Genomic DNA, 26153 nt, shown 5'->3' with positions numbered 1-26153 from the left:
ATTGAAAGGATATATGAAGACAAGCCAAGCCTCCTCCTATCAACTGGGCCTATTGTTAAAAGCAACATGAGTTGTTTAATACAATGGCAAAATATAAAACTTGTAGTGGAATTTTAGTACTCCCTAGTCCCATAAAAATAGATACAGTATTTTAGAGATTGAAGGATTTTAATACACAATTATTAGCAAATAGCAACAGCTTATATCTTGCAAGTTTTAGGAAGCAACTGATTCATGGAATGACATTGAAGATTTTTTGTAAAAAAAAAGGAAAGAAATCTCCTAAATGTCAATTTTGTTAAATCATGGTGATATAGTATTAAATTGGTTACAAACAAATTCAACTTTTTTCCTGGATGAAGGAATGAACATTTTAATCTCGGCAACAGCAGTAGAAAATATTGCTCAAACGGAAGTCATTTACTACTCCTGGTGGAGATGGAAATCTTGATAAACTAATCAATGGTGAGATCAAGAAGAAGCACAAAATAAAAAAGGAAAGGGAAAAAATGAATTCTTTTTTCTTCTCGTGAATGCACACTGGACTTGAACTGAGGAGCCCTAGACTTTATCCAAATATACAATCCTTACCCTTGGTAAGGCAGAACATATATTACATGTTAGGCACATATACAACCTCAATTGGATCCTATAAAAATTGTGTAGTGTTCAATCCGAGTAACTGGATCATATATATAAATACAAAAATTCGTGAAAAAGACTGCAAAACATTTTAAGGAATACATCATTCTATCTTCTCTAAGATCTCCAACCTGGTTTTTCTTTTCCAACCTTTCATGGTTGCCACTAGATTGATAAGCCCCACTATTTGACTTTTACTATATTCCTGCACAATCAAAAGCATATTTGGATTCGTCAGAGCCATTTAGTTAGACTCATAATAAGCTAAGATTTTATACCGGATGAGCACGCGACCAGTGGACATATTCGGTTTCTGGAAGGTAGTATGCCTGCGTATAAAGTGACAACGGCTAAGTGGTTGGAAACTCAACACAGATATATCTGTATCTCTATCTGTATCTATATTTAAAGGATAAAAATATTTGTCTACCTTGATAAAAGTTTCTACTATCTGCAATTTTGGCTTTACATCGATTGAGACAAAATGTTTTAGGCCATTTATTAGAACCTGGAAGAGGAGTGGTCCAAATCAAATAAGGAAAACAAACCACAAATTGTATCATGGAAGTGGGAAGTACAATGATACCTGAAGATCCAGCGACATGAGTGCCCGTCCTTCATCAGTACACCTCTTCACCCTAGATAGGCCCTCGATAAGAGTTTCCGCAACATTTTCAACTCCATATTCTAGGAGGAGGTCTTGAACCTGGTATAGAACCGACATCAGCGACTTTGCATATCCACATGGATATGAGAAATATACTAGAGATCTTAGTAATGAATGATTTAAAACTCATTACCTCTTGCCGGATACCCCCATGAGCAATCCTTGTTTTGTAGTGCTTAAATTCACCCAGTAATAAATCAACATACCTAATAACATGAGGTATACCAATTATTTTTTCAACCACAGTGTATATACCTAGTAGCACAAGAAAGCACACAGCTGATCATGCTCACAAATATAGAAAATCAATAAGTTAAGTTCAATGTGGAGAGACATATCTATCGAAAATTTAACTGAATTTGCAAAAGTTTTACAATGTATTATAGCACTGCATTAGGAGATAACTAACATGATTAACGAATCAAAATCTGTCATCCAATTCCATCTAATGCTTCAGTAATTAGTTTATTGTTCCTTGAAACCAAGTAACCAACTGTGTTATGCTGTGGTCTTTCATATTCATTCTTAATCCTGTCTCACTTCTTCATTCAGAATAGTTCATCGTGTTATCTCCATATATATAATGACTTGCTAGTGATCTTCGGATACTGTTAATATTTCTAATATGCAACCCAACAAATAATTGCACTGTTTCTTTTTCTTGAATATTTACAGGTGCATTATATTCTTCAGGTTTGGCATTTGCTTTGTTGATGTATTCACTCTGACATATAATATGGGATTATCACATTTATCATTCCTTTCATATGACTATTTTATCAGTAGATAGTAATATATACTGTAAAAATCATAATCTCTTATTCTAACAAAGTAACTGATGTTCATGGATCCACAACGTGGAACGTTAAAGATATTGCTTGCTTTGAGAAAACTTACCCATTATGCTCCATTCCAAGCTCTTTCACCTCCCATTTAGCACTGGCAATGCGATCAGCATACCTGCTCAAACCATCATCCAATAAATACCACTATTATATTGCTATGCAACACTAAAGCTGCTGCCATAACAGAGGAAACATATCCTACATGAGATAGACAATCGATGTTTTTAACATATAACAGCACCACCAAAGATGAGATAGGTTTAAGAGTTAAGAGCAAAATATGCAAGATAGAAGAAGAATGTTGCAGCACAACCAAAGCAAGCCATTACTTCCTTTCCCTTCATAACGGCAATAATCACTCTTCCAGTGCAAACAATGCTGTAGTCATAGGATTTAAAAATTTAAATAGATCTTCTAAGACTTTTTTTAAACTAAAACCATTATAAGAAACATAAGACTTTTTTTTAGATGAGGAATGTGAGATCAGAGATATTTGATGTTGTTAAAACTCTTAAATCTTGTCCCACATCGACTTGGTGTATGATCCTAGCTCATCTATATAAGTGTGGATAATCTTCCCCCTTATAAGATCTTTTAAGGGGTGAGTGGCCCATTTCTAATATGGTATCAGAGCGGGCCCAAGTCAATGATGGTTTTCTCTTTATCTCTTATCTACCTCACGAGTGGAAGACCGATGTCCTTTCCGGCCCACATCAATGATGGTTCTCTTATCTCTTGCATTTCCTACCCACGTGACCGATGTGTCATTCCGGTTAAATTCTCTAAATTCTGTCCCACATCGACTTGGTGAAGATCTCATCTAATCTATATAAGTATCCCTCCCCCATCTAATCTATATAAGTATCCCTCCCCCTTAAAAGGCCTTATAAAGGGGGACGGTTATCCACAGATGTTTTATAGGATGTATAGATATTTCATTGACCAGCTTACGAATATCTCACAAACAATTAAAATAAATTAAATTATCACTTTACAGTATAAGAACTGTCTTTTTTTTGTCTCACCCATTGATATGCAGTAGCGATTTTGCCGTTGTTCTATGAATGAGCTGAGTAAGATCAGGCACAGCATCAACCTGGAAAAGATGGGCAGTCAACCCACAGCAAACAACACTGTTCTGGGCATGAAACTAAAAAAACTACATAGGCTATATATTATTGTATTTTGAATGGTGTAGTTTCATAATGATGATAGAAACAACTATTGAAATACAAATAAGCAAGAAGGGAGAAACCAAACAATTGCATTCTGAAATAAATACACATATCAGTGGACACCTAATGGAGTAGAATACTACCCTAAATAATCATGCAAAACATACCATGTGAAAATAGAAGTCCTCCACTAGTGCTCCATATTTGCATGGAAGCATTGACTGCAGATGTGTTTTGGATCTATGCAATAATTGAGCAACAAGAGATATAGTGTCAGCCCCAGCACATCTTTCCTGCAGCATTATGTCAATGCAATTAGTCACATATTAGTCAAAAATACAACTCCAAACTAAAGTACATTTTCAGTAAAATCACGTGTAAATGGGATCTTTTAGCACAGTAGTTTACAGATCACAAAAATAGTTATATGGTCATAACCATGTCATGCGTGTGGAGGAATGTTTGTACAAGATTACTATTGAGCAGACAAACAGGGGAGAAACCTTGCATATCAACTTATTGGTTTAACATCTCCTTTCAGCCTAAATCTTTAGATGGGAAACATATGATTAAGCTTCAAGAATTAGTGCTGAAGGGAGAATAGGTAATGCATAAGAGTATAATAAATGCTTTCTCTTCACTAGTACAAAACTACAAATTAATCTAAGAGACTCCTAAAGTAGTAAAATAATCAACAGAAACATTACAGCACTCCATTGGCATAATACCTTCAGTCCGAAAGACGAATGATTCATGTGACTGGGAGGACTAGTAGGGGTAACATCCATATGTGTGAATGATGGATTTGAAGATGCTGGGGATGATGAAGATGTTGATACTGGTTGATGTTTTATCCACTGGTCACACTCTTGTGAAATTCTTGCTATTGCAGTCTTTAACTTGTCTGAGGAAAATAAGAGCAAATTTGTTCAGGAGAAGCCACCTATTGCAAACCTGCCGAAAAACCTGTCCTGTTTGGAAGATAATTGTGATATAATTTTCTATCAAATGTAAAAGGAGAAAAAAAACTTACGAGGAATAGAACCATTGGTGCGTTTAGCAATAGTCGGAGTATTATGCTCACAGAATGTCTCAAACACAAAGTAGAAAAAGATCTCAAACAATTGGCAAATTCCCTGTGAAACATAATAAAATGCAATTACTAGAAAAGCCTAAGACAAGAACCAGGGCAAAAAACATTGAGGCACAGGCATCACTATAAATATGTAAGTAAAATCATTTTGCCAATACAAGTAACCATCAGCAGAGGAGCCCACCTTATAAAACTCAACATTGACAATCTCTAACTTCTGCATCAACCGTGCGTATTTGTCCATCGATCTATTCAGCAAATACAGCTTAATGTTTATATGGGAACCATAGCATTTTATACACAAAATTGAAGAACTTAGATCTTTACCTCAGGACGCTAAGGGAGGATCCTGTTTGTGCCATCGAATCCTCATTGTTCCAATGTAACGAGCTATGCCTTGAATGACTGGGTATGGTAATGTGACTCGGAAGCTGACTATCTTCGTCAATAAAATCTGCATGGAGATCCTCATTTTCTTCTTCTGGGATAGTCCCATTAACATGGTTTGTGTCAACGTCAGAGGAAGATTTAGTTTGCCTGGGTATCTTAGTAGCATGTTCTGATCCGTTGGACTGGAAGGAGTTGGAATGCTCCTCAGACCTGCCACTCACTTTTGGAAAAAACAGCTTGCCATTTTCAACCCAATATGAAAATCCACCCTTCTTTGACCCACTAGCGACTCCAAATGATTTACTGTCATGTAGCAATTTTGCACGGGGAGAACTGACAGATGAAACAAGGAGAGCTGCTCCATCACCCACCAGTCCTGGAAAACTAACTACATGAACTGTGTCTGGTGGCAAAATCTGCCAAGTTTCCCTTTCCAGGATCATCTTTAGACCTTGGAAAGCAAATATTGATCTAAGTCTCAAGTTTCCATCCTACATTTCCTTCCGATTTCAAAATACACCTTGTAAAAGATTATCAACTTACTTCAATGCTATATTTTTCACATTCATATTAAATTAGCATGAATTCAGTTTCGACCTTTCTATTTCTGTTCGGAAAAGCAATCCTGTATGTTTGCAACTATCACATGTTTGCGCTGAAGGTGAGTATAGATTTTGCATAAATGCTTCTAACCAGACACATTTTAGTCATAATTGTGACAAGAAGAAACATTCAAAAAATCATAGAAGCATGACAAACAGTCTGGTATTCCTGTGTGTATGCTCTCACTCATAGAGTTGGACTTACGTAAATACTCTGACGATGGAATGCAACAAAATAGCCTTCGCAAATGGATTTAACCTTCTGGCGAAACTCAATAGCCTCAGTCCCACAAAAAGCTTCCCCAGCCAAAACAAATATACTTAGATCTTCATAGTTTCTTAAGAATTGATGAATGCAAGTAGAAGAAGCTGCTGAAGTTGAAAGCAAAACTGATATACGGCTTGTGGTAAGCTGCCAGAGGTTCCTACATCCTCTTTGTAAGGCAAGTGAAACAAACGTCACAGCATCTTTGCGCAGCAAGAACCATGGAGACCCGCTACTTGATGCTTCACTTCCATCATCTCTTCCCCCGTCAGTTGGATGATCGTTGAGTATAGGGCCATGGGTACCTTCAGTATCTGTTACAGATGCCGAACTTACTTCCACTGATGACAAACGAGATCCTCTCTCAGTTGATGCAGTAACTGAGCCTTCTCCTGCCAGAAAAGTAGAAGAAACTTTTTTGGCAGTACTCTCAGAGACCCCAGATAGCATACCTTGTTCATCACCACTTGGGTTATGGCATGATGACACCTTTCACAAAGAATAGGGCATCTAAAAAGTCAATGTTTCACTAACACTTCCAATTCTGTTAAAAAAATATCAAATAATATAAAACAAAATAGTTGGAGAGTGACTATTTACTTTATCTTCAAGTTTGAAGTTGGTAATTTTGTAGTAAGAGCACATCAGCTTAAAGAGAACAGCTAGTGTTGCTTGTAAACACTGCCTAAACTTTGACTCTGGTATTTGGGTGCACAAATCACTGTATGTCAACCTGGAAAAAAATAAAATACAGCCAAGAAAATCATTATATTGCATCATTTGAGGAAAATAAACCCCAAAGCAAAATATATCCAACTCCAAATCACATGATGAGATTGACTCACCTAGTAATTTGGGGATTGGGATTTTCAACGTCCTGCAATTCAAGCAATTTGTGTCAGCCATATAAGAACATTTAATGTTTTATAAAAACATGCAACCCAATTATTGCATTTGAGGGTGCTGAAAATAAGGCTCCTATAAACAACAGTGATACAGATGTGTGCTTCTTTTGGCATATAACATGTTAAGTGTTTTTGGAAAGTTACATAAAAGTACACTTGATCATATTAGTAGTCTGGTAATGTATCAATGATTACTTGATGTTACTCATGCTTCAAGCACAAGCCAATATTAGTTTATTATGAATAAAAGAGCTGCAGCCTATCTATCTTTTTCTTCAGAATTATATGTTTGATGGAGTCAGTTCCTCTAAATAGTTAACTGGAGTACCAAGGATGAATTTTTCTCAAAAATAGTTACTAGTATACTAAACAATTATCTTCAGAATCATTTCAATTTTGTTAGGCATGTTAGCATGTATATAATTTGTTATGTTCCAAAAAAAATTCAATGAAATAAATAATAATCTGTACTTATAATTTTAATAGATTACTTATGCCATAAAAGAACTGAGTAAGCTGAAAATTATTGCCAATAAAAAAAAAGGAACTAATTTTAATATATTAATTGTTTTAGCCAAAGGACATAACAAACCCATTGGGTTTGGACGTACTGACAACTTTACGAAGGGTGATTCCATTGGGACCGTGATTCTTGATATCAAGACATCGATCATAGGAATGAAAATGCATATACCAATGATCATTTGTTCCTATCCCATTGCATCATATCAATCACCTCCTTACTTGAATAACAAGCAATTAGATTCTCATGAAAATAATTTTCTTGCCTCTTGCAGAATGGTCTTCAAGACTGAGTGACTTTCAGAGAGAACCTCCTGCATGAAGAAGCTCTGTATTTTTTCAGCTAGACCAGGAACATCACCAATTAAAGCATATGCATCAATCACCTGCCGAATTGAGAAAACAAATCAAACTTTATTTACACTCAAGCATATAGTAAACGAGCGTTTGTTCATGCCATGAACATGAGAACAACAGTGCATATGAAGATCGAGATACCAGATTTATCTGTCAGCTATCTCAGGAAATATGTAAAGATTTAAGCAATTATTAATTTCAGAACCTATTCATACTTTAGATGGACAATAATTCATGACATGATTTCACTGGATGCTATGGGTCATGGGATGAATTACTTAAATGGTAATAGCTACCACTTGACGTATTCAAACCATCGAAAGTGAGAGCATGGAGTACGCTCTTCTATAAAAGTTATGATCTTAATTTTGTCTTTTTATCGTGACTATGACTTAGGGATGCTTTGGCATCATCAACCAATAATGAAATGAAAAGAATGTGCAGAATAACAGATAAAGATGACCAACGAATATATACATTTCACATAAAATCAGGAATTGTGAATAATATGTATTCATATATAGTAATCTACAAACATGAGGAAGCAAGTAGGACTTTATGACTAGCTCTTCATATTATGTAAAGCTGATCTGGAACTAACAGTGAGATAGCCATCCTCTTTGAAGTCCTGGCACACTTCTAATAGAAGTGAATCCAAATTCTGAAGAGTCTTCCCCAACCAAACCTGCACCATATTAGTTACTTAATCATTGTGTCCAATTAAATGAAACCCAGGAGTAATAATAATAACAATAATAATAATATATTGTAAAAGCAGAATATTATCACACACTGTAAGAAACTATAGAAGTTGATCAAAGATAAACATAAATGTACACATAAAGAAGAAGCACAAACACCAATGGTGAATAAAGCATGTTTCTTTTATGTATTTGCATGTCCAGTTCACCTCAACATCAAGGCTCATCTCTTGCACAGCCGAAAGGTCTGATAAACTATCTAAAAGTTGTAAATACTCTGGCAGTACTTGGAAAGCCTGAGATTGTGAAGGTAAGCATTTAGAAAGAATATTCATGCATACCAAAATATGCATACGAAGCAAAACCAACAGCAGAAGAGGACGAAAAAAAATAAAGAATTGAAAAGACTCCTCTATAATCATAATGTAAATTTATTAGCACCTTAGAGAAACTCCTTTCCTCAAGACAAGTATCAAGAGCCACTTGCAAGTCCACTGCATGACGAAGCTCAGACAAGATGGGAAGCATGCCCTGCAAGTTGCAATAAATTACATACTAGGTAGTAAAAACATTATAGACTTGTTACTAACTTAGTTCCAATTAGAATTTAGAATCACAAACAGAATCTGCCCCTAAAAGCATGTAATACAAAGATATATACAATAAGCATACCCAACCAAATTCATTTCTTGCCATAAGATAGCAGTAGTGAAGTAAATCTTACCAGAACTTGTGACTAGAGTATTTAAGGTCAATGTTATAATAGTCAACGAAAGGAAAAAAATGAACGAGAAATTCATTGTAATGCTACTTGACAAATCTGATCAACAATTTTGCCCAAATAAGTATTTCATGTTCAGTATCTTAATTCTTAGGTAAACATTAACATCAATTTCACATATGAAAGTCTACTGTAAAGTATTTTCTTGGTGCCATTAGACGACGTGCCCATAAGCTTTGCTCTGCAAGGCTTGGATGGGAAGGGAACCAAAAAAAAAAAGAAAAACAGATTGGAATAATCAACCAAAACTTTCAGGGGAGCAGATTACCAGTAGCACTTGCTTCTTCTTCGAATTTTCTGTAACAATTAGATCTCTAGATACCTCATTCCTTGAAGAGGTAAGGTGTCTTCGCCCATTCTGCAATAATGAAAGAGGATGCAAGGTGACAACCTTGGCTTTCCAGGGAAACTATCATCTGAAGATGTTAAATAAGCCTAATTTCAAATATGGAACTTTTGGGAAATGGGAAAAAAATAGACATCCACTTGTTTTCCACATCTTAAAGACTTGAGCAGTTTAACACAGTCAACCATTAAAGTCTGAGTTCAGCAATGCTAATCAGATCTATCAGCAAGTTCAAAGAGTTGCACTACTCTCTAATCACTTGCAGTTAAATGGCAAAAATTCACCTGCTTACCATGCAGATAACATTTGCAATCTTCAAGTCCTTCTCCAACTCTCGGACCAGATTCATCCCATTTACTGAAACAAGTAGTCAAATATATTACCAGAATGTAGGAACTCAGACACTCTAGATTTTTCTTATAAGCGAAAAACTATATTTAAAGGATATGTACAAACTGTGACCAAGTCACCGAAGTAGAAAATTGGGCTCGACCAAATCAGTTAGCAACTGATTCTGTTAGATTCAATTCAAGGAGATGAGATTTGAAAGGTGGGTTCCAAATAAGCAACACACTTATGCAAGATGATCATGTGGGATAAAAATATGGACTGGAAAGTGATAGCTAAGCCAATTCCGAGTGGAAAACGGTAATTGCAATAAAGAAGTTTATGGCATTTCTTTCGTAGTCGGTACCTAAAAGAGAATGACCTGAGTATACAGTATACACTATACAATAGCTTAAAGATCCTTATTTTCAAGTATCCTAGAAGGATCCTTGTATGACAATGAACAATGATTACCACAGGGTTTGTATAACAAGAGGGGAGAGTCTACAGAACCAAGTTACACCTTCTGAGGAGTTTGATCAAAAGAGTAGATTCTAAATATAATAGAGGAATTTAAAGTTATCTAGCAAGGTAGACTACTTCACATAGACTAAACAAATATAAGGTGTAGCACTGCTGGATTCTTTAGAAGAACTTTCCTACATTCCAGGAAACTTAAGAGGACTCGGACAGGAATGTAGGAAACTCACCCATTTGTTCATGATGTTCCATTACATGGCGCGACAAGCTCTCGGAAATTTTATCCAGTTGTGCTAATCGAAGAGCGGCCTATAAAAGAATGCAATGTAGAATGATCTGTAAATAGTGGGTCGGTAAGATACTAAGATGTCTATTTTGGTTTAAATGGAAGCATAATTACGAAGCAGTAACACCAGCCCCATCCTCCTAAAACATGATAAAGGAACAGAGGGAGATAGCTTGTTGATAGTACTCAATGGATCTAAGTATAAACAAAAGACAACTAGCGGCATACATAGATGAGACATAAAAGTAAATAACTAGAAATAAGGGCAGCTGATAAGTGCAACAAAAACAAAGAAAATCTGGAAATCCGTAGAATAAAAATGAATATCAACAAGAAAACAAATAGGGCCATGAGAACAGATGTTGATGTTACATTAAGCAAATCAAAGGTAACAACAATGCCACATACATGATGGAGAGAAGAAAGAGGTCAATTAAAGAATAAGACCTGTTCCTCAAAATATGCTGGTTCATTTTCTTCGGAAGGGATTTGCTCTAAAATGTGTCTAACAGGATCAAACTCCTGAAAAAAGAAAAAAAGGAATATCCACAGCAGTTTCTGTTAAATTCATGGTTTTCAGATAAACGCAGATAGATACACAAAAGCATTTATTATAATAGTCGCATTAAAATATAAATGTTAACACCGTATTGAACAGCAAAAGCAACATATTTGGAAGAAAAGCTAAGAGATGCCACTTCCATTTCCATTTCCATTTCCGATAATACATAACAATTTGGACGACACCACGATCATATTCCAAGAACTTTCCTCTTGTGTATTGTATGTCATTGAATACTTGTATAGTTAGAAGGTTGACTGTAATTTTTAAATCAGGCACCTCCTACAATATTGACGAAGCCGAAGCCAAAGCCAAAGCTTGTTCTACCATGTAACGATCAATTGCATTTACATACTCATTGAAGGTGTCATTACCCACATATAAAAGGACTAAACTGCTTATGTACATCATTTGACCTCAACGTGTCTCCTTGTCTTGTTTGTTTATATAGAGATACGAAAATCAATGCTGCCACTAAACAAATACTAGTAAACAACCTCCTCATAGAATTCCTTCTCGAGCTCATCTACAGCTTGACCTTGAGGTCTACTCCCATACATGAAACTCAGTTCATCGGAGATTGAAAAATTATGTCTTTGATGTGGAGGTAGTCCAGCAAGAATACGGGCCACAGCTGCAGCTGCTGCTGCTCGTACTGGAACCTGTTTTTAGAATAGTTGCATTTATAAAGTCAGTGATAACTCTGAAAATTCCAGATCAACCTGAATGAAAAGGATATAGTTATTGAAATTACAAAATCAGTTTGTTTAGTGTGGTAACACTCTGCAGATTCATTTTTTTTCCTTGCATATTAATCATGGTGCTGCATTTTTAACTCATCTTCCACTTTCATTGTTTCTTCAGGAAATTGAAACAATCGAAGGCATCAAAGACCATATTAACCTACTAGAACGTGATATTCGACATTTTCAATTTTACATAAAAGAAAGAGAAGTAGCAGCAAGCCTCGGCTATAACTAAATAAAGACAATCAAATCGATATATAGTGAATTCCAGTTGTTTGTTCTATCTGCAAATCTTAACTCATCTATCTTGAACAATCTTAATACTTCTAAATCCGCTCATTTGATCAACTAAAAAGCCCCCCAATGCGACCATCAGTGCACAAACATGAAATAAATTTCATTATAGAGACAAACCAAAATTTCAGCAGCTACAAACATTGAAGCTGAGTAAATAAAACATCAATGCTCGAGCAGTTTATTGAATACTCTAAGCCATCTTTGAAAGTTACCTATAAGCCCGGACATTTAAAGAAACATGAATAACTAAATTCTGGTTCAGGATCACAATACAATGTATAACCACAAAATAATTAACTTCACAGGCCGCATTCACAATGCAACACACATATTGTCACGATACAATGTATCAGCACCACAATTATCAGTTCAGCAGAGGCTGCTCGGCGCAGCGAAATTCCCACTACCTCGGGACGATCGGATGTGGAAGGAAGGAGGCCAATCGAGCGCGCGGAGCGAACTGAGCTGTAGATCTTCTCCCCGACTTTCGACAAGTCCATGCCGCCTGCTTGTCGCGAGAAGAGCAGCGATCCTAGGAACAAATACCGCGACAATTCGAAACCTCCCTCCCCGAAATCGCCGGCACCGGCATTCAATAGCTGCAATGGACTTAGTGGAAACGGAAGTGTCGGTGGATTGTCGCCCGAGTGCATCGCAATCACGCCCCGCCGACTGAATCGCGCCGCCTCATTGCAGCCAGATCAGATCGGAGGTCATGTAATCGCGCAATGGTGTGTGTGTGCGCGCGCAGAGAGAGGAGATTATCTCGTTGTTGGTTGAATTTAGAGGATGAGTTTACTTTGGATTGATTGTCAAGACTTTTCAGCGATGGATCTTAAAAGTTCATTAATTTGTGGAAGAAATTTGGGAACTCACTGCACCCAAAACAAAATTCACTTTTTTCATGTACTTTTTCGGTACTGAAGTCTTCAATGCTACTACTACTACGACTGAAGAAAGGTCAGTTATAATAAAAAAACTCCTACACGCAATTTTATACTAATCAAATGTAACTAAATTGAAAATAATGAAATTTGGGATATACTTAACGGTAATAATACTAATGAAATAAGACTTATTGTCAATCATTAAAAATGAGTGTTTGTTTTTCAATTACTCAATTCAATTTTCAAATTTGTATATAAATTTATCAAACTATGTATTCCTTCTAATTTCTAATCAAACAAGATTTCTACACATGACTTACTGGACGATATCACATCATAGGCAAATGCCACGCAATAAGCAGTGAAAACGACGTATCAAATTTCATTTGTTGTACTCATTTTCATATAATTTTCTATTTTTCGTGTTGTACTCATGTCTGTTTCATTTTCTACGTAACAGTCATAAATGTCAACATCATACTTTTGATTAGTTGCAAAGTCTAAACAAATCAACAAATCAGCAATTCACATACAGATTTTAAAGATGACATGGCAAAACAAGCACCAACTAAGATCATGGTGTTTTAGTGAAATTCTAAATTCAAAATGGAATTCAAACGTTTGGATTATAGCAGTAGTAAAGCTTAAGCATTCCAAAACTCTTACTGTTTGTCCGGTTAAATATAATGAAAAGCCAAAATGGATACTCATCACATGTTGTTGCATCTCTCAACAACCAAATTTGTATGCAATTAATTGAAAAAAAAACATTTTATTAATAACAAAAATTACATAATTAAAATCCTAAAAATAAAGAACTACTGTATAAAAAATTTTGTTTTTCTGCGAGTGGCGGTGGCAGCATGTTCAAACAAGGCATGAGGAACACAATTGTTTGGTGATGGGTCGCCCGTTCTGACCGCGTCACACGGAAAGTGTCGGCCACTACAGTAACGAACAACATACCTATTAAGAGCTATGGAGGGTTGGAGGGTCGCTTGGTTTTGTTAGTCTCAACACTTGCCACTAGACATACTTCAATTAAGATGAATGGAGTATTTATAGATGATTTATGGATGAATTAGAGTTAAAAAAAATAAAATAAATATGTGATTAAACAATAATATTTGGAGAATTTCTTTTTTTTTTTGTATTTTTTAAGATTTTTTCAAATTTAAAATAAAAATAAAAAAACGGTAATAAAATCGACACCCACTCGCGGGAGGGTGAGTGGGCGTCACCGCACGACCAGGGAGCGCCATATCGCCCCAGCACGCCATCACGTCAGATAGGGCTAAGCCCTCTGTCAAGGGACGCCGGTTCCGTCCCGGTGGGATGTTATTATACTTGCTGTCCCTTGCCATCCTCCCATCCCAGTCGGACAAGCTGCCCCATGGTAAGGGACAACGTTGCTCATAATCTAACCCTCTATATCCTAAAATATTTGTGTGTGATTTTTTTACTTGTGTAACTCTTCCCAACAACATACTCCACTACCTCAATTAAAGAAACCACGAAAGTTCAATCATTTAATATTAGCATCTCAGAATGAAGCCAGCAAAGTATGAAACATTCATACTTGGATGAATTATTTACAAAGGCACTCACTATTTACACTTGTTAAATGTCTCCTACAGGATAACTTTCTAATCAAGCCACTGTACCTTAATACAACAAGCCGATAAATGAACAAACAAACACAAGAACATGAAATTATCTGAATGAATGGCACAATAAACAATCTCTTTTCTTTTTTCCTTTTTGGGTGTACTAGCAGGAACTATAGAAGGTCTACACTGTAATTTGACCCATCAGATTTTAAATTCACCATGATCTCAAATCTAAATTGCCTTACCACACCCCAATGATATCTTAATCTTGAGAATAATCAGCAAATGATACCAAAGTGCTCGTGATAACCAATCCAAGCACATTGACCACGTCGTTCAGTGCGGCCCAGATGAATGTGTTATTGTGAATTTGAGCATTCAGTATGGCTCTCGATGAAACCTTCAGACTAGAAGCACGAACATTCCTCCTAAAGAAAAAAGAAAGTCAGTGACATGCAACAAGAGAGGTAATTGGGGAGGAACTGTGATACGATGCCAGTGAGCTCTTCTGGTGCAGTGTGAGTGTCATTATACAAATAGTAGCGCAAAGTGAAATGGGATATTTTAAACAATTTGTGAGCTCTTCAAACCTAATGTCAGATTTATTACAGAATTCAGATGCTCATTTGCTTGGAAAAATCTAGTATGTTTAGACCCAACAATGGACAACCCATCTAGCTAACTAATCCAAAGGGAGGCTGAAACATCCACCAGATGAGATGGGAGGCTCACAAAACTATAATTTTATACCAAATAGTTGACATCATGGAAGATGTTCCCAAGCACCTCTTGTACATCTGTTCACCATTTTCACAGTTTCCCAGTCTACTGCAAGCATTTGTGAAGTAAGCTGGTTCTTAATCACTATATGAAGCCTATTGCAACCTTAAGGGGAACTCTAAAGTTATAAGTTATAACTGTCTCTGATACTAAATGTACATGTTTCCACATCGTGTGAATCTCTGGAAATCTATGCATTGTAAAGCTTGTGAAACTACCCAGCCCATTAAAGGCTAATGATCCCAAAGAGTACTACGAAAAATTGCTCAATCAACGCTGAAAAAATATTTTTTCTTATTGCGGGAGTTTCATGTTTTTTCAGAGGAATTATATGCTACACATCTCAAGTCTATTTATAAATTTAAGCGGACAAGCTTAAAATATAGATTTTGTCATTCTTGATAAACCCTTTACTCTCACATCTAGTTTTCCCGCCAAAATAAAGGGGCAAAACAATCATATTTGCAAGAAGAGAGAAAGAATGAACTGCCTGTGCCAGTGTAAGATACTAACCTCATTATCTTTGCCATGCTAAATCTTCATGGGTTTCTACGACCTAATGGAATAATGTGGAGATGCAGGGCTTGTGAACGATGAAGATGACTTCTTTACAAATGGATGTTCTAGAAGTTGAGCAGCAGTTGAGCGATTATCTGGGTTAACTTGCAGGCATTTGAGGATAAAATCCTGAGCATCTCTTGATAAGGTGTTAGGAATAGGAGGAAGTTCACCCCTGCCAATCCTGAACAGTGCTTGCATCTGTTGCAACAAGAAAAAAAAGGATACTTAGAACACCACTTTATGTAGCAGCTGGAAGACATACACCTTTTGGGCAACCATGAAACAGGATTTCGAAAACATTAACCTCAAATAGTGAAACTGAGATGTGCAAATTAAATGTATATAGTTGAAAATCTTGATGAGCAAAGAATTAAAAAGTTATCGTGTGGCAGCCAAAACATTGAAAAATTAAATAATTACAAAAAATATAGAGCTGCAATTAGACACATAAAGGAGCCATCCACTTTAAATTTGTTTTCTTGCTATTAGTAGAGACCATTTATATTTCACAGCCGCCTTCCTGCGATATTAGGTTGCCAATGTCGACAAAAAAAACCACTCCAAGTAGTGGTGCTGAACAGCAGAATTGTTAAGAAATTGACTAATTTTGTGATAAGACCAACATAGCTGTAATTTTTTTGTTAGCACTATAATTGTTTTTACATTATATGCTCCTATTGGCAAACCCATAAGTTATCACTAGATATGCCAACCATTAATATTTTTTAAACTATCATTATGTATTATCCTCCTTTACAGAGTAATTTATTATGAAATATTTTACATCCAATAAGAGTAACCTATATGATTCAGTCTGAAAAATCAACTCAGTAATTCAGTATATGTAATTACTGTCTAAAACTAGGAAAAGGTAACGAAATCTTAAATATTGTCAGGGAACATGGCATACCCCTTCCAAGTGAGAGTAAGGAATTTGACCAGTTAACATTTCCAACACAGTGCAGCCAAGGCTCCATATATCAGCAGCACGCCCATATCCATGGTTCCTTCGGTTCACAACCTGACAGTATGAAGTGTCTCAAATTTGGATCTAGGTAACTTTTGTGGATAAAAAATGCAGATGAACAAGGACATAGCCCTTTTTTGTTTCGCGATTTTGATGAGAGAACCTTGGAAATGGAATATATATTTGTTATAAATTGTGAATGAAAGATAAAAAAACATTTTGTCTAGTGCCACTCTATTCACACTTAACCAGGGAAAAGTTACAATAGTTGGCAAAACTTGAGGGCTAGTGCATAAAAAATAAAAAACAAAGCATCTATGCAAAAGACAAGTGGGTGTGGGGGATCCAGTTGCAGCTAGGAAACTCACCTCTGGGGCCATCCAATAGGGTGTTCCTTTGCAAGATTTTATATCATTTAGTTTTGTAGCCTGAGGAAACACGTAAACTTTTAGCCCCCATATGCATCTAAGAATATTAGAAATTATATTGTATGTCTAGAAATCAACCTTTGCCAATCCAAAATCTGCCAGTTTCACTGAACCACTTACATCTACCAATATATTGGCACATTTGATATCCCTTGAAAGAAAAAAATCAGAGCTCTGTAAGAAGGTGTTAAATGGAGGGGGGAATTGGGGATATGTATTAATTTATTCTATTTTCAAGAGTATTCTGGTTGAGATCTAGAATGTGTTCATTTCAAATTTTCCAACCTCCCTACAAGCTTTACATGAAAATACAATCTCATTCCTAACGTGGAGGGCCAGTAGAAAGAGAAGAGGAAGCACTAAAAATAGGACTGCTGCTAAAAAGAGAAAAGGCAATAAAAAATCCTAGTACTACTATTTAAAAACTAACTGTCAGGAAGTTACTAAATCTGCTCCCACATACATTGCCCAGAATACTAAGTGAAAGGAAAAAGTAATCTTCTGGGAGAATATGAGATCCTTGGAAAAAGAAACTATAAATAGAAGAACAAACTGAGATGATGTATAGCACCTGTGAACGACACCACGGCTGTGAAGATAATTCAGCCCACTTAGAATTTGTCTTGTGTATGAAGAGACTTGGGAGTCCCGAAGCTGATATTTTTCGTAGAGTTTTGCAAGGGAGCCCTTTGTTACAAGCTCAAGGAAAATATATAATTTTCCATTATCCTAAAAAAAAAATCAAATTAAGAATCAAAGAGAAATTATTTGGTAAGTACATTGATAATTGAGATATCTACTAATGAAGTTAACAGCATACTTTGTCAGTGCCCAAGTAGCGAACAATATTCTCGTGTTGAAACTGCTTCAGAAGAGATATCTCCTGGAACATTTTATAGAAGATAAATAACAATCCAGGTTGTGGTTTAGGCATGTATAATGATTTTCAGGTCCTTAAGAAACTACATTATCAACTGCAATACCTGTTCAAGCTGGAAAATGCTTTGCTGGCCCTGGCTTCCTTGATCCAGTAAAGATACCTCCTTCACAGCAAAAAAGAGCCCATCACTGCATCAAAAGAATGAACAAAGCTGTCAGGACCCAAAGAAATACTGTAGCATCTTCCTTAGTGATCCATATCAAACACAAAAAGCCTTCATGAGCTTTTTATGTCAATGGTATGCAGTGATAATACTCTAGATATAGCAGAACCAAAAGGATAGAGGGTCTAATAAAACAAAAGATAGTAAAATATATTTTCAGTGGAGGATACTAATATTGATCAAGTAATTCTGCATAGCTATAAAGAATAACTTACTCGGTGAACCCCTCATACACAGTCCCAAATGATCCACTACCAAGGAAATCACCCTTTTGCCAGGACGTGATATTAGACCTGAATGAACCACTTGGCGAGATAGTGTGACTATTATCCCCAACCAAGTCTATGGAACTGTCACCTCTTTCATCATTTGAAGAATCCGAACATGACTCCAAGCCAATTCCCATATCCTCTTCCCCAGCATCCTCTCTCATTTCTTCCCTAACATTGATACCTCTCCTTTCAACTTCCTCACTTTCTTCAACTCTATGAATCGGCTGGCTACTGGCATCTCCCGGTGATTCCGACTGATTATCTTGAGGGCCAAAGCCTCTAAATATTTCCCAAGTGGAGCTCGTGTGATCCACAACCGATCGCATCACCGCTGGAGGAGGAGCCAGTGTTGGTGGTCTACAACCTCTAATCCCTAAACTTACTTGGTTTTCACTCGTTTCATCTGCCTTAACTTCACAATTACCATACTTCACGCTTGCTGCAACATTGTCCTCGACTGACTTTCTGATTGCAGCAGCAGGCGCTGACTTCGACGGCCTAATTCCCCATCCACCGCCACCAATCTGCTCACTTTTGACTTCATATTCACTAACTACAGCATCGCCGACAGTATCTTCCAGTTCACCATCACCAACCCTAACCCTAGCACCAAAACCATCGCTCGATTCACCTCGATCGCCAGTCCTAACCTCGCTCTTAGGGGACAAACTCTTCCTCGCCTCCCACGCGGACACCGGAATCGACAAATCCTCAGCGTTGAGACCGAGGTAGCGGAAAATCTGATCGGCCTCCCCCTCAATTCCCTCCATCCGAAAGCTGGTACGATCCGAGAGAGGCAGCAGATCGAGCGAGCGCGTCTTGTGCACGGAGAGTTCAGCGGAGAAGGAGTTGGAAGAGGAAGAAGGAGAGGAGAAGCCATCGTCTCCGGCGTAGTAGTCGATGTTCTTAATGGCGTTCCGGCGATCAAGGCGAGGGCGGTGCTGGAGGTGGTGCTGCGGCCGTTTCTGCTTGGAATTCAACATCTCGCGTAATCATAAACCGGCGGAGCTATGCATAGAGATTCCGGGGGAAGGTCAGTGTGTGTTGTGCGTGTAAAATTGAGAGGGGAGAGACTTGTGTTGAAGTCGAAAGCGAGCGTTGGGAGGGAGGGAGCAAGTGGGCGTCCAAATATTGACCGGATTTGGGGGTTGACAGACAGAGAGCCAAATTATTTGAAAAGTCTAACGCGTCGCCACGTGGCTGCAGCTCGAGGTATATGGCCTTTGCAAAATGCCTCCCGCCAAAAACGAATAAGTACGGACTGCATTATTTTGATTTACATGTTCACATTTTATTGTAAAATGTTGCGGTATTAAATTATGCTTAAGCAACTATGACTTAAGGCCATGTTTGGTTGACGAGAAAGTAAAATTGGCAAGTAAAATAATTCCTGAGAAAATAAATCTCTGAAATATGATTCTTAATAATTTTACTTTCATGTGTTTGGAGAAAATATCAAGATTTTAAATCTTATATTAGATTTGAACACCAAACTAAAAAAAAATCATACTTATTATTATTTTTATTTATAATAAAGAATAATAATATAAAATTTAAAATAAATTATTAATTAAAAATGATATTAATTATATTTTTACTTATTATTAGTTTAAATATAGATTATATATCATAATATATAATAATATAATTACAATTATAGTTACATGAAGTATTATAATCATAAATGATATAATAATAAATATTATTATTATAATTATAATTATAATTATAATATTTACTAATATTATAATTGAATAAATTTTATAATTTGATATTTAACTACGACTTTATTGATTAATTATTAATTTATAAAATAATTATTATTTATTATTATATAATTTATATTATGTAATTATATTTAATTATTTAATAAATTATTAAATATTAGTATGATAAATATATATATATATATATATATATTATAATATAGCTGAAATTATGATAATTTTAATTATAGTTATTTATACCGAAATTAAATAGTACTTCGTATGATTTATAAATTTATATCATTTTTAATACATTGTAAATAATAATAATAATAATAATGCATTAAATATGTAAGAATCCTAAAATTGGGAAAAATAATACCTAAGGAAAGTTAGGATTCAGAATCCTGGAAAGTTGTACTAATTTTCCCTGTTCTAGGGATTCTGATTACTTTCTCAATTTAATTAAAAACCGAAACAAACACATGAATTTAAAGTTTATGGAATCAGATTACTTTCCCAGATAAAATCCTGACAACCAAACATGGCTTAAGTGATAAGTATCACCCCATATATTGTGATTGACAATCAAAACATTGTTACATAGAATTATTATACAAAATGAAAATTTTCCTTAGGCCTAGCAAGTAGCAATAGACGTTTTTGGATAGTAAATTTTGAACATTAGAGTTGTATACCACGTTGGTCCAGAAGGACCAAATGTAAACTCATCTAGATATCTCTACTAAGTACAATAACTATTTTGACATGTATTTAGAATGAGCAGCGAATTATAGAAATTGGGTTAAATTTGTGTTGGAAAAATCTTAGTCATTAGTTACTAAAATGCACAAGCACAAATAGGTTATGGATATGAAAAAACATGTACCTTGCTAAAATGAGTCTCATTATATATAAGTCCACTCTTTATAGTAGTATTGCATCTTTATAATAGTATTGCAAAACTAGATCAAATTGGAGTTTTTAGATCTAGTTTTTTATGGATAAGATGCGCAAATGTATAAATAATTTTCATCTTCATCACGAACATATTTTACTCCATTCCATGGCAAATAAGTCATAACATATTAGGTCCTCCAACTTTGTTCTAGAATATATATTACTTCATCCCAAGTAGATTTTTACTTCATTCCAATAGGATTATTACTTCATTCCAATAGGATTATTACTTCATTCCAATATATACATGCGGTCTCGCCTTCGCGTACCGTTCTTTCTCTCTACAATGTCTATCACCGCCGTCATAGCGTTGACAACAAAATGGAATGATAGCCTAACTGAATGGTGTAATATACTATTTGAATGAAGTATGTGTAGAAGCATTTGAAGTCCTACTGGAATGAAGTAAAAACTTTGTCCAATGAAATAATGACGTTTTTAATGAAGTAATAAATGTACTGGAATGAAATGTATTTTTTAAAGTGAATAAAGTAAAAACTCTGTTCAATGAATTCGAATGAAGTATGAGTGAATAATTTCAAAACCTACTAGAAGTAAAAATATATTGTAATTACAAGGCATTACCTACCGGAATGAAGTAATAAACCTACTACAATAAAGTAAAATGAGTCTGTAATGAAGACCGAAATAATTTGCACATAAGCGAATCTCATAAAAAACTAGATCTAATAGAGGTGAGATCCTCTGCTATGTTTAAAAACACAACACCAAATGTTGTGCTCAAAACGCACATGTATAAGAATAAAACGACGCTTCTCTCCTCTTTCTCTATCTATTCCTTTTCAATATTTTATTCTATACTTAAAATCGTCAAATCTTACAATGTTTTTTAATATTTTAAAATATAAAAACAAGAATAAGCATATCTAAAAAAAGAAAGAAGGAGAAGAAGATTGCGTCTCTATCACTGTCTTCGTTATTTAAAAACATAAAAATAAGAATAAAATATTGAAAAAGAATAGATAGAGAAAGAGGAGAGAAGCCGTCGTTTTATTCTTATATATGTGCGTTTTGAGCATAGCATTTGGTGCTATGTTAAACACAGGGGATCTTACCCCCGATCTAATAGTTCTAATTTGATCTCTTGTTCGATCTTAAAATTAGTTCGACATTGATCACAACTCATACTCAAATAGCTCAAGTAAAAAAAATGATTTATATTGTCAAACTCACTGTTATTTTTGTAATGCGTAGATAAATATAAATTTAAAGGTCGTGTCACTGAGTATTACTCTATCTGTCCCAGCTAAGATGACATGTTGCTTTTTTACACGTGTTTTGGAAGCCTCTTCTATATTATTCTCTCTTTTACTTTACTTTTTCTCCACTTTAACTATTTATTACGGAGTATCATTTTTTCAAAACAAGTGTGAAAAAAAATATGTCATCTTAGCTGGGATAGAGGAAATACCTCTCTACCTCTTAGTCAACTCACAGACAAATATTAACATTATGCTAATTGCTAATTAATTGACGAAAATGTTCTCTTTCTTTTTGGCGAAAAATACTCTATATTTTGTCTTTTATATAATTGCCTAGGCCATGGAGTGATAAAATAAGGGAAAAGAATAGTGAATAAACGAATCACGAATATTAAAAGAAAATAAATGGTTGAATCTCATATAAGAATAGAAGAGAATTTGGATGTGACGATAATCATTAACGCTTGCTTTGGATAAAACAAACGCGTTTATAGGGTCATGTTAAGTTGAGATTTTTTAGCTTAATTGAGAATTGAGATGCATCAGCCCCTCATTCACAATATTTTCGAAATGTCAACTGCAAGTAGATTATGTCAACTCGGTGATATTATCGTCAATAGCCTGCACATCAAATGTCAACAACTTATAGTTGACATTATATGTGTATAGTTGACATGAATTGTATATGTAGTTGATATTATATGTGTGTAGTTAACATAAATTGTATATGTTGTTGACATGGATTGTACATATAGTTGACATTATATGTGTAGTTGACATGAATTGTATATGTAGTTGACAAAAAAAAATTAAAAAAAAATATTTATTGAATAAAATGTACCATGAAATTACCATTATGCCCTTTCATAATTAATTAATCTAAAAATATTTTCCATGTGACAAATTCTGGACCACTCATTTAATAAAAATGAGTGGCTGATAATGCATCTCAATTCTCAATTAGGCTAAAAAATTCCAATTGATCACAACCCCACGTTTATATATACTTTATTAGGGTCCTCCGGTCCTGTTAGGTTGAGATTTTTTTTAGTTTAATTGAGAATTGAGATGCATTTTCAACCATTTATCCACAACATTTTCGAAATGTCAACTACAAGTAGATTATGTCAACTCAGGGGTATTATCGTCAATAGCCTGCATATCAAATGTCAATAACTTGCACATCACATGTCAACAACTTATAGTTGACATTATATGTGTATAGTTTGACATGAATTGTATACGTAGTTGACATTATATGTGTGTAGTTGACATGAATTGACATTATATGTGTGTAGTTGACAATAAATTAAAAAATATTAAAATTAAAAAATTTATTTATTGAATAAAATGTACCATGAAATTATCATTCTGTCCTTTCATAATTAATTAATCTAAAAATATTTTCCATGTGCCAAATTCTGGACCACCCATTTAATGAAAATGCGTGATTGATAATGCATCTCAATTCTCAATTAAGCTAAAAAATCTCAATTGATCACACCCTACTTTATTAAACATAAACACACAAATAGTGAATGAAGTTATTGAAAAAAATAATTCGACACTTATATGAAAATTTACTCGGCTTTGTACTTTATTTTAACATTTTCGTTATATATTGTTGTCCTACATGTTGCGAGTGAGTTATAAGTGTGCTACTGCCCTCTAGACGATTTGTCAAGAAATTACGATTTTATTTTATTTTTTATATCACTTCATTTGAAATATTTGGATCGCGTTCCATGGCTTCTAGTCCAATTGGAAGTTCGAAAATAAATTAATTGTTTTGACTCCTTGGCTCACCGAAACAAATACTAGAAAATTTGAATGTGACTAAGAAAAGTGGGAGGATTGACAGTAGTTATGGTTGCTTGAGAAACACACTAGGAACCAACTGATTTTCCTCTTTGATTGACGTTGAGTTAATTGATGATTTTTCCTCTGCTATTCTGTTGTGGTTTTCTTTTTGAATGTACTACAACCTCTTGTTCCGTTGTCTGATGTCCTCTCAACTGCTCATTGGTTCTTTTGTAATTAGTAGGTGCTTGCTTTCTCTTTTTGTCAATTTTGAGTTTGTTTGTTAGATTTTTACTTTTTCTATAATTATCTTGTGTTATTTTTAATGGTGATATACCTTACTATTTTTTATGGATTAAATTTTTCAATCAATAAAAATAACCTAATTTAGGTAATAGTATTTTTTAACAGTGATAAAAACACGTGTGTCCACAGTATCTTTTTTTGTTCCATTTAAAGAATTTGTTTTATAAACATTCATAGTCTTTAGTTGCAATTGACAAAAAAATGTATTCTTTCTCAGTCTCTTATTATTCGTCCATTTTGATTTGACACGTATTTAAAAAATGTAAAAAAAATATGTGAAATAAATTTAAAAAATGTAAAAAAAATGAGGGGGGAAAAATTATTAGAATGTGGATCACTTTCATATATTATTTTTAAAATATAAATCTGAAAAAATTAAATTAGTGGAAAAAATGAAGTGAGACAATTAATAAAAAAATTTCCAAATGATAAATAGGGACGTATAATAGTGGAGGGAGGAAGTTACTAATGAGACTTAATAGCGATACTAATTGAGCACTTATATTAGCATGCAATTAAACAAACTATTAGTGAGAAAAAATAATATAGCTCATTTTCTCATGAAGCAATTTTACGAAGGTTATACTCCATCCGTCCCTTTTTATGAGTTCCAATTTTCCATTTTTGTCTATCTTACTTTAGGAGTTTCAATTAGAATATTCCTTAAGTAGTAACAGGGGCGGATGCAGAAATTTTTTCATGTAGAGGCTCCACTATATCTTCCCTCCCGTTGCCATAAAATGTCACATTTTTTTTCCTTTTTCGTCCTTTAACCAATAAAGATCTTATTTTAATTTTACTATTATAAAAAAAACTTTTACTTTTTTTGAATAATAGTACAAGTCTACAACGCCTACATTTGGCTTTCGTATAATTTCAATCGCAATATATAGCAATTAAAACTTTGCAGAATCTATATTTGATTTTTAGTTGCATTTCCGCTGGAGTGTTGTTGGAATTTCAAATTATACAAATGCGTTTATGTTTTAGCATGGGTTGGCTTTAGATACAAGTTTGGAGTAGTATAGTTGGCCACTCCCGATCTCCATTTTATTCTTTACTCATAATAATACTATTGCTAACAGAATATTTCGTTCTATTACTTCATATCGCCATATTTCCTAACTTAACTCCATAAGCATTCAATGAAATTTGATTTGACTCGTCGTATTTGAACCTCAAACTAATCATCTTAACCCTAGACTCTATATAACTTACATAAACATTCTCCTTTAAAATTGTAGAATAGGGCCAAGTTAAAAATCATAACACGACATTCAAATTAAAATTGAAGTAAAATTACATACAATGATTATAAATATGTCATTATATATTGGTTCCTTCTCATGGATTCTAAAACATACTCTCTCATGTCCCCAAAGAATATAGACTTTGGGTTCGACACGAGTTTTAATGTAAAATTAGTAAAGTAAGAAATAGTTTGAGAGAAAAAGTAATGTATTGCTAGTGGAGAATGAGTCTCACCTTGTAAGAGAGAAAAAACTTTTCAAAATAGGAAAGTGCATATTCTTGTGGGACGGACTAAAAAAGAAAGAGTGTA

The 26153-nt window shown here is 34.7% G+C and overlaps 2 protein-coding genes across 2 annotated transcripts; both read right to left on the bottom strand.

Moving 5' to 3' along the window:
- Positions 1 to 491: 491 nt before the first annotated feature.
- On the bottom strand, positions 492 to 12911 carry LOC121788480 (syndetin-like). The gene is made up of 25 exons (XM_042187146.1): positions 12397 to 12911; positions 11444 to 11608; positions 10832 to 10906; positions 10329 to 10407; positions 9584 to 9648; positions 9214 to 9303; positions 8606 to 8695; positions 8374 to 8460; positions 8065 to 8148; positions 7373 to 7492; positions 6525 to 6556; positions 6280 to 6412; positions 5616 to 6168; positions 4750 to 5263; positions 4607 to 4670; positions 4363 to 4465; positions 4058 to 4233; positions 3497 to 3622; positions 3180 to 3250; positions 2207 to 2269; positions 1443 to 1515; positions 1229 to 1348; positions 1073 to 1150; positions 921 to 971; positions 492 to 847 (listed from the first exon to the last, which is right to left on the bottom strand). The coding sequence occupies exons 1-25, from the start codon at positions 12640 to 12642 to the stop codon at positions 746 to 748; spliced, it is 3360 nt and encodes a 1119-aa protein (XP_042043080.1). The 5' UTR covers positions 12643 to 12911; the 3' UTR covers positions 492 to 745.
- A 1514-nt stretch (positions 12912 to 14425) lies between these two features.
- On the bottom strand, positions 14426 to 19721 carry LOC121788472 (mitogen-activated protein kinase kinase kinase 1-like). The gene is made up of 9 exons (XM_042187136.1): positions 18541 to 19721; positions 18206 to 18290; positions 18043 to 18105; positions 17794 to 17951; positions 17301 to 17373; positions 17163 to 17222; positions 16738 to 16848; positions 15780 to 16025; positions 14426 to 14914 (listed from the first exon to the last, which is right to left on the bottom strand). Exons 1-8 carry the CDS (start codon positions 19578 to 19580, stop codon positions 15816 to 15818), a joined length of 1800 nt encoding a protein of 599 aa, XP_042043070.1. The 5' UTR covers positions 19581 to 19721; the 3' UTR covers positions 14426 to 14914; positions 15780 to 15815.
- Positions 19722 to 26153: the final 6432 nt, after the last annotated feature.

The sequence above is a fragment of the Salvia splendens genome, chromosome 2 (genome assembly GCF_004379255.2).
Source record: "Salvia splendens isolate huo1 chromosome 2, SspV2, whole genome shotgun sequence".
Classification (NCBI taxonomy): domain Eukaryota; kingdom Viridiplantae; phylum Streptophyta; class Magnoliopsida; order Lamiales; family Lamiaceae; genus Salvia; species Salvia splendens.
This window is presented reverse-complemented; position numbering and strand designations above follow the sequence as displayed.

Bases quoted from the DNA above. Each gene is read 5' to 3' on its own strand.
- LOC121788480 (XM_042187146.1), bottom strand. From the start codon at position 12,642: ATGCACTCGGGCGACAATCCACCGACACTTCCGTTTCCACTAAGTCCA. The intron at 8,149-8,373 runs GTGAACTGGACA...AATATGGTGCAG, and splicing joins AGATGAGCCTTGATGTTGAG to GTTTGGTTGGGGAAGACTCT. The intron at 6,169-6,279 runs GTAAATAGTCAC...TCTTTGTGAAAG, and splicing joins ACTTCAAACTTGAAGATAAA to GTGTCATCATGCCATAACCC.
- LOC121788472 (XM_042187136.1), bottom strand. From the start codon at position 19,580: ATGTTGAATTCCAAGCAGAAACGGCCGCAGCACCACCTCCAGCACCGC. The intron at 18,291-18,540 runs GTAAGTTATTCT...CTTTTGATGCAG, and splicing joins GTGTATGAGGGGTTCACCGA to TGATGGGCTCTTTTTTGCTG. The intron at 17,374-17,793 runs GTGCTATACATC...TTTTCTTTCAAG, and splicing joins AGCCGTGGTGTCGTTCACAG to GGATATCAAATGTGCCAATA.